The sequence below is a fragment of the Mus caroli genome, chromosome 19 (genome assembly GCF_900094665.2).
Source record: "Mus caroli chromosome 19, CAROLI_EIJ_v1.1, whole genome shotgun sequence".
Classification (NCBI taxonomy): Eukaryota; Metazoa; Chordata; class Mammalia; order Rodentia; family Muridae; genus Mus; species Mus caroli.
In genome coordinates, this window is record NC_034588.1 from 40,747,576 (window position 1) to 40,756,943 (window position 9,368).

The window sequence follows — 9,368 nt, forward strand, 5'->3', positions numbered from 1 at the left end:
CTTGAGTTAGAAGGCTAGGTTCTTACTTGAGTTAGAAGGCTAGGTTCTTACTTGTTTTGCACAAAAGGGGAATAGAAATATGGAGATGTACTGGAGATTAGTCAGTAAAATACCCAATTTAGAATTCAAGGCTTCTGGTTTCCAACCTACATTCCTCCCAACAACAGTGCTCTGTATTTGGCAGTGTGCAGTATGAATTGTTCCCTAAGGACATGAGCAGTGACCAGTACTGGTGAAGGCAAGGCTTTTCAGGACAAACTGCTTCTGGAATGGCTTCTCTTCCCATCCCACCCAGAACCCACTATGTTGACTTCTTTCCAAGCTCTCTAGGTTAAGCAGTATTTTTCCTCAACCGTTACACCCTTTTATTGCTCTGTGTGTGTGTGTGTGTGTGTGTGTTGGGGGTGGTGGTGGTGCTATTTCTTCCCTTTTGTTGGGGAGAGAGTACATGCAGAGGCTCAAGGTCACCGTCACGTATCATCCTTGACAGATCTCACCTCACTTGTTGATAGGGTATCTCTCTGAATCTTAAGCTTGCTGTTTCAGCTAGACTGGCTGGCCACTGAGTGCCAGGAACCTATCTGTCCTTGCTGTCCCAGTACTGCGGGGACGACAGGGGTGTGCTGCCATGCGTGTGCTTATGTGAGTGTTGGGAATCTAGACGCGGGTTTTCGTGTTATCGGAGCAAGCACTTTACTCATTGATCCAACGCTAAATTCCCTTTTTTTTTCTTCTCTACTTTCTTTTCACTTCACTTTTAAAACTTTTCTACTTCCATATCCTTATTACTTTCCTCTTCTAATCTTTTAAGTTTTTATAAATTTAAAGCTATTATGCCACAAATGTTGCAAAAAGAATACCAAAACAGGATCATACTATGAAGTTAAAAAACATTCAAATCTACCCACTTTGTTCAGTTAGGGTGTTTCCTAAACCACCTTTCAATACTGTGACTGAAGTGTCTTACCAGTAGGTCTGTGCTTTAGCTGCTTATAGAGATCAATGGCACGCTGTTCCCTACAAAAAAGAAAAACAAACACCTTTCAGTATGTGCAAATAACTTAATGATCAATAATCCACAACTTGAATAAAAAATCATGGCTTGTGATCAGAGAGAAAATCTGAAGTTTCTAATTAGACATTTAGGAAATTAGCCTCAACAGAGGAGTTAGGAGATTATACCTTAGACCAAAAGGGAAGAAAATGGGGAGATCATTTGTAATTTAAATATACATTAAACACAAACACAGAGGCGGTAACAATCCAGAGAGTTATTTCCCAAACTCCCTATGACTAAGAAATAGCTTCCTTTTAAGATATTCTAAGGGCTGGAGACACGGCTCAGAAGGTAAAAGTGCTTGAACCTGAGTTCAATTCCTGGGCCCACCATGGTAGGAGCGGAGACCCATCACCCCACCTTCTGTCCTTTGATCTCTACATGGACAATGTGACGTGTTGCATGTCACCTCTTCCCAACAAAATAAATGAATGTTTTTAAGAAAATCATATCATAGGGATATATTAGAGGTAAGAAAAACCCAGATATAAGTAGGAAGGACAAACAAAATATTATAAAATCAAGACCAACAGCACAGATACATTCTTACAGAGATTCCATCAGGTCTCCCTGGCGTCGTCCATAGGGGCTCTTCTGCAGCTCCATGATCTCAGTGTGCAAAGACATAATTTGATCCTCAAGGTAACCAATGACCCCAACCTAAAATATGACACCAACCAAGACAATGACAGGCTCACTACCACATACAACAAGGTAGCACATAAGCTGTTGTAGCAGTAAAACTGAATGTTTTACTACAACAAGGTAATTTTGTTAAAGCTAATTGTCTATTTAATGAGACAGCTGTATTACATAGCCTTGACTATTCTTGAACCTCTAATTCTCCTGTCTTGCTTTCCTGAGTGCTGGGATTACAGTATAAAGCACACTAGACTGGTCAAAGCTATTTAAATAATAATAATCATCAACTAAAATTTGGAGAAATTCATAGGCTCATATAATGTACTTTGATATTTACTCCCACTATTCCCCCTAACTCCTCTCAGATCTACTCCTCTAGCCTCCCTTGCACCTCTCCCAACTTCATGTCTTTTTTTTTTTAAATAATCCACAGGGTTCAATATGCGATGATCATATATAGACTAAAGAATGTGAGGCCATGCAGTGGTGGCGCACGCCTTTAATCCCAGCACTTGGGAGGCAGAGGCAGGCGGATTTCTGAGTTCGAGGCCAGCCTGGTCTACAGAGTGAGTTCCANGGAGGCAGAGGCAGGCGGATTTCTGAGTTCGAGGCCAGCCTGGTCTACAGAGTGAGTTCCAGGAGAGCCAGGGCTACACAGAGAAACCCTGTCTCGAAAAACCAAAAAACAAAACAAAACAAAAAAAAGAATGTGAGGCCATACAACAGGACATAGTCAAACTACTAGGGACCACATCCTTAAAGAAAACTGACTCTCCTTCCCATAACTGCTAAGTGCTCCTCAGCCATGGCGGGGGTTTAATATGCTTTTGACAGTCTTTCTTATAAAAACGCCTTATGTAGGTGCAACAGTGACACCTTTAATCCCAGCACTCAGGAGGCATAGGCAAATGTATCTATCTCTGTGAGTCAAAGGTAGCTTGGTCTACATAGTGAGTTCCAGACAAGCTAGGGCTATTCAGTGAGACCTTGTCTCAAAACAAACAAACAAACAAACAAACACACTCCTTTTTCTCCCTTCTAACCATAGCCACCTACTACTAGCATTTGCTTTGGCCTCTGGAGAAGCAAAATAACTAAGTGCCATTCACAAGACAAACTAAGTGGCCACTGAAACCACTGCCATTTTGTGTGAGATCAGCTGCACAATACCAACTGGCCTACTCACATCCTCAGTGTAAGTATGAACTGGCACCGTGGGCAGCGACAGCACAAGGCCATGAACATACAGGAGAAGAAAGCAATGTGCCACCTAGAGAATCATCCCTTAGGAGGTATACGTTCTCTAAACCTATATAGTTTTCAGAATGAAACAGAGTTCTATTGATAATTATGAGAAGATATCAGGTATAAATAGAACTGTCCCATTTAAACTAGATGTGAAGCCATCTTACTTAAACCAGTAAGAAAATTACTAATGATACATCTCATTACTGATTTCCATACATCTCATTACTGATTTCCATAATGTTCACAAGCCTATTAGAAAAGACTGCACCCCTAATATATATATATATATATATATATATATATATATATATATATATATATATACACACACACACACACACACACACACATACATATACACACATATATGGATAGATAGATAGATAGAAAGATATAAAATAAAGGAAACTGGAGTTTAATGAAGCTACCAATGCCTTTGGTTTTATAGCCCATGATAACCTTCCACTCTCTTTTCAAAGCATATACAAGATATAAGTCTAAATTTCAGGAATGAAAAGATAAATACTTTTTATATGTCAAAATCAAAGATAATTTTTAATGGAGACATTAAATACACAGAATGAGTTCAATGATTTTTACCTCAGAATAGTGAATGGCCTTTTCTTCCATTTCTTTCCATGCTTTTAACATTTTTTCTGAAGCTAAAAAAAGAAAAAAGGTATCTTTAAATATTAGCCTGGTTGTATCTATCAACATCAAAGATACATAATGGGTTGAAAGTGTCTTACCCAAATAGGCACCCTATACTCCTAAACCCCAACACCTTAGAAGGTTACCTCACCGGAAATAGTCAATTTATAAAGTTAATCACCTATGTATGTGCGCACACTGGACTAGGCTAGGCCTTCCCATAGTGTGATTCTTTTCCAGTGTCCTTAAGAGAATAGTCTTGGGGAGGCGGGGTACACAGAAACACAAAGGAGAATGCAGATGACAACAAGTGGTAAGCCGAAGGAAGGACAGTAAGCACGGCTGGTCATCTGGGGAGCTAGGAAATCATCTGTTTTTGCAAGTTTCCAGAATCATGGCATGGCTAGCACCTTGATTTTTAGATTTTAGCCATGAAATTCTGAGCTTTTACATCTATACTGTTTTAAGCCACAGAGCTGTTATGGAAGTTCCAGGAGAATAATACATATGTTTCCCCTCCAAAACAACTTATCTTAAAGTAATACATAAACATGTTTCAGAAAAGTTAATTGTTGGCTAGGAATGTTGCTTAGTAGTAGAGGAGTTGCCTAATGTACATAAGGCTCTGAGTTTGGCTGCATGTGGTTTTATTCCAGATTGGGAGGCAGAAGCAGACAGGTCTCTGGGAGATCAAGGCCAGCCTGGTCTATGTAGTCAATTCCAGGCCACCCAAGACAACATAAATAAAGATCTTGTATCAAAAACAACACAAGGGTCTGGGTTCAATTCCCAGTACTGTAAAGTACGTAAAAAATATAAAAAGAAAGGTCTGTCCCCTTTACTCCAAGTGTTCTCACTAACGGGACTGTTACAAGATACAGTCTCTATTCTCTCACAAGACAATCTAATCTATGCATGCTTTCCCCACAACTGAATGATCACTGTGGTGGTTTCCTGAGAATGGCCCCCACAGGCTCATACACTTGAATATTTGGTTCCCAGGTGGTGAACTGTTTAGAAATAATTAGGAGGTTCGGCCTTGTTGGAAAATCTGTCAGTGGAAGTGGGCTTTGAGTTTCAGAAACCCATGCTAGGCCCAGTCTGCTCTCTCTGCCTCCTGCCTGTGGATCAGATGTAAGCACTCAGCTACTGATCTGGAGCCATGCCTGCCTGTCTGCCAGTCACCATGCTGGTCATGGGCCCACCCTGTGTAAACAACCCCCAACTAAATGCTTTCTTTTATAAGTTGCCTTGTTCACTACAAGAGAAAAGTAACAAGATAGTCACTGTCAAATATTCTACTGATATGTTAGTGTCAGCACAACTAGCTCTATTTCACCATGTTAACTAGTATTTCACTAGTTGTACAGTATGCCTATGACAAGTCAAAGATGCTTAATGAAATAATTATGTTTTGTCATTCACAAGAATGCCTATAATATGTAAACAAAGAAATAGCACTGGAAGGTAAACATATTCGATCACTAACTGGTTAGTGAACTGGACATTCTGAGATATGCATAACTTTGTCAGATACAAATATAAACAGAACCTACTTCCTTAAAAAAGACATGTTTCATGAAATCAGAAAACTCAGTTTATTTGAATTTTAACTCTTTATAAATCCGTAACACATCTGAGGGAAGATAAGGTTGAGTCAGAAGACTGTGTACTGTGTGGAGAAAACAGCAGCTTGAACCCCACAGCAGATGGTCAGAAAAAACCATGACCTTGGAAATCGTATGTATGTATGTATATTTTAAACAGAAAACCAGATTAATTTAAGATTCCCCTGGCTGTGTTAGTCCATTTGGGCTGCTACACTGCTAGAACAAAACTAGAAAACAAAGGCAAATATACTCTAGGTGGCAAATATCCATGGAAATTCATTGCTCAGTGTTGGAAAGTGAGAAGATTTGGCTCCTAGATGGCTGCCTTTTGTGTCCTCTCCTGGCAGAAAGGGCGCAGGAATCTCTCTCAGTCTTTTGTTAAAGGAAACAGTTCATCCATGAAGGTCCCTTTGTGACTTAATTATTTCCCAGAGTTCCTACCATTATCTTAAGGACCTTGGTTTCAGTACCCCAATTGGGGGAAGCACACATTTCAGTACAATATTTGCTAAGAAGTCATCTCAGTATAGACTCGGTGTGCCTTTCTAAAATAAGACTTAAATTTCATAGTCTTAAGTCTCTTATTCATCTTCTCTAGAGTTAAGTCATTTTATTACAATTATGAAATAAGTTGCTCAATTAAGGGATTAAATGAGCTAATCCTCAAAACAAGAACAGTTTGATGACTTAAGTTATCCTGTGTGTTGTTCTGTTGTGAATTTAAATAACTGGCTATGTGTCAACAAAGAGCAGATGGTTTTGAGAAACTAGACATTCCTTACAAATACATTACAGCCAGACACTTACATATCCCATAAGTCATCTGCTCACTATATCTCTCCAAGTCAAGCTGAATGCTTTTTCGAAAAAACTCCAATTTAGCTTTGAGTTGCTGTGATGCTGAGATCAAAGTATTCTTCATTTTTGTCAAGTTAGCATTATATCTAAGAAGACTTAACCTAAGCCATAGCAAAACAAAACAAAATTATCAACATTCAGAAACATTGAATAACAATTTGCAAACATACAGTATCCAAACCTAAATTTCTATTATCAATTCAGAGAACTGGCTGACCTATTTCCTGCCTGTGGTGTCTGTGATTAAACAACCTTCTTTAACTAAGATCACTCAGCAACTACTACTTCCAAGTCACTACAGCTGAGTGATTTTACACCATTAACAAGAAGCTAAGTCTGGCCGGGCGGTGGTGGCGCACGCCTTTAATCCCAGCACTTGGGAGGCAGAGGGAGGCAAATTTCTGAGTTCGAGGCCAGCCTGGTCTACAGAGTGAGTTTCAGGACAGCCAGGGATACACAGAAAAACCCTGTCTCGAAAACAAACAAACAAACAAACAAACACACAAAAAAAAAGAAAGGAAGAAATCTAAGTCTGGTTAGGATATTATCAGGGTGACAGCTCAGTGGGTAGAGTGCTTGCCTTGCACGCATGATTATCTCAGCTTAGTACATGACAGTGTGTGCTTGTACCCCCAGTGCTAAGAGGCTTGGGGGGACACAGATCCTACGAGCTCACTGGCTCGTCAGTTTAACTCAGTGAGCTCCAGGTTTAGTAATAGATCCTGCCTCAAAACTTAGGTGAGAAGACACTAAGGGAAAGATACCCAGCATCAACCTCTGGCTTCCACATGGACACCCACTCACATGTGCATCCACTCACATGTACACCCACTCACATGGACACAAACACATTGTGGCTTTAAAAAAAAATTAATGCTCAGTATTTTAGCTTTGTACACAGTCCTGCTAGTGAAACCTGGCAAGAATAATTCTTGGGTACATGATACACATGGCATTATGCTTCAAAAACAATCCACTTACATTGCTGCTCTTTGTCCCTGAAAGAGCCTGCTGTAGTCTTCCTTTAGCCCAGATATGTAGTGCACTGCTTCAGCCCATACTTTGCGCAGCTGTATAATTGGCAGTTGTATTTTGCTGTCTTGTACTGTAAGTAAGATGGTATTAAGGGAGGTAAGCTACATTATATTTCATTCTTTGTGAGTTCCTTTCCAAATATTAATCCCATAGATGCTAAAAAGAATTGACTACCTGACTAGCTGTAAGGGCTGTATGACTGACATAACTGCTTCCCTCAAGGAACTGGAGATTATTCCTGTACATCTTTATTTTAACCTTGCTTCTTTCCAGTCGAGAATACGCCTTCTCTCTCTACTAATCCAAATCCTATACTTCTTTCAAGCTTTAAAGCAAGTTCCATCTCCTCCATAGTCCACCAGTTTTTTCTGGTTCTGAGAAGTAGCTATTATCTCCTAAACCACCAGCTCAGCTTCATAGGATAAGCTGTGTGTAGAGATCTGAACACTATAGTAAAGGAACAGTTAGAGAGTAGGCTTGACTAATAGTGGCTTTCATTCTCCTCTCTGTAGAGCCCTAGCCTCGGGAAGGGAGGTCTTCTACATGAAGGAGCTATGGTGATTTAAATCTACCTTCACATCTCCCAAACTACATTAAATCCATGTCAACCACATATAGAAACCACAGATACTGATACTGAACAAAAACATTAAAAGATCATATCTACTAATCATGTAATTTCAAGATTAAAGTTCAGCTACTAACTGGACTCTACTTACCAATATAATTTACACAATCAGATAAACTTCTGGATGCAAATGGTCCTTCATATACAGTCTTACTTTTATCAAACAAATAAACCATGTAGCTATCACAGCCTCTCTAAAAAAGAAACAAACCAAAATTTGAAGATTCTTGAAAACTCAAGGTTTTATAAATCCTTAAGCACCAGATTTCCTTCTGAAATGCAATGAACAAAGTCAATGTGCATTCACATACTTTATAGACTTGGGGCCCAAGGTTTACTTTAGGGGAAAAGCAGATATATTGGCCAAAGTGAAAAATAATCACCAGACCCAAAAGAACAAATACAGAAGGTGTGGAAAGGGGGTAATGGAGTTTATGTGACGATGAAGCAGGAGGAGGAGTGTTTAGGGAGAGGAAGGCCAGCAAAAGAAGGGCAAGATGGATAAGGGAGGTATAAGAAAAATTATGATAAATAAATGTACATTAAAATGCTATAACAAACACCATCATTTTGTTTGCTAAAAGTTAAGAAAAACAGAAAATAAAAAAAGTTTTTTTCTAGTTTTAGCAATTAAGAGAAAAAAAAACCCAACAAAAAACAAATACAAAAGATATATATCCACAGAATAACATACTATGCAGTAATCAAAAAGAAAAGATCAGGAGTAGAGTAATCACAGCACAGGACAGGGTGAGGAGACCAGCCTGGGCTACATAGAAAGACCGTTTTTTCAAAAAGGCAAACAGGAATGGAACAAAATGCTTACACACACTGTACCACTGATAAAGCTTAATATATAATGCTAGTTGGGAAAACAGTTCCATCAGTAATGTTATATAAGCATGGAGACCAGAGTATGATTCCCCAGAACCTAAGGTCTAAAAAACAGTTGGGTATGGTGGTTCCACCAGCTTAGCCTTATCAGTAAGTTGCAACCAATTAGAGAACTTGATTGTTGTTGAGGAATGGCACCGAGGTTGACCTTGGTCCTCTACAGGACATATGTACATGTAGACTTCTCATAAACATATATACCCACACAAAGACATACCCACACACAAACAGGCATGCAAATCTACAGAGGCAGAAAGTAGACTAATGGGATGGGTAGAATGGAAATCTAAAAGGTAATGGACACGAGGAATAGAAATATTTTTATACTGACTTAAAGTTATTTTTATAAAGTCTATGAGTTACAACTGAGATAGGTATATATTATACATCTATAATATATATTATATTATTATAATATAATATTATGTATTATATATTATACATCTATAATATATGAAGAAACAAAATAAAAGTTACCAGAAAACTTTTTTGAGACACGGTCTCCCCATATAGCCCTGGCTAGCCTCAAACCTACTATATAGACCAGACTGTCTTGGACTCACAGGGCTCTACTTGCCAAATCAAATGTACCTGAGAATCAAACGTGTGTACCACAGCACCTTTAATGTGGGTGTATCACATTTTGTTTTTGTTTTTGTTTTCAAGACAGGGTTTCTCTGTGTAGCCCTGGCTGTCCTAGAACTCACTCTGTAGACCAGGCTGGCCTCGAACTCAGAAATCCACC

The 9,368-nt window shown here is 39.0% G+C and overlaps 1 protein-coding gene across 2 annotated transcripts in view; it reads right to left on the reverse strand.

Moving 5' to 3' along the window:
* Chuk (component of inhibitor of nuclear factor kappa B kinase complex) overlaps positions 1-9,368 on the reverse strand; it is a 33,995-nt gene that overhangs the window by 8,307 nt on the left and 16,320 nt on the right. For both annotated transcript variants that reach the window (XM_021151340.1, XM_021151339.1), the window contains exons 11-16: positions 7,821-7,923; positions 7,048-7,171; positions 6,016-6,167; positions 3,548-3,609; positions 1,608-1,717; positions 968-1,017 (exon numbers count right to left, since the gene is read on the reverse strand). In XM_021151340.1, the coding sequence (XP_021006999.1) occupies positions 968-1,017; positions 1,608-1,717; positions 3,548-3,609; positions 6,016-6,167; positions 7,048-7,171; positions 7,821-7,923 (601 nt within the window). The remainder of the gene's footprint in view (positions 1-967; positions 1,018-1,607; positions 1,718-3,547; positions 3,610-6,015; positions 6,168-7,047; positions 7,172-7,820; positions 7,924-9,368) is intronic.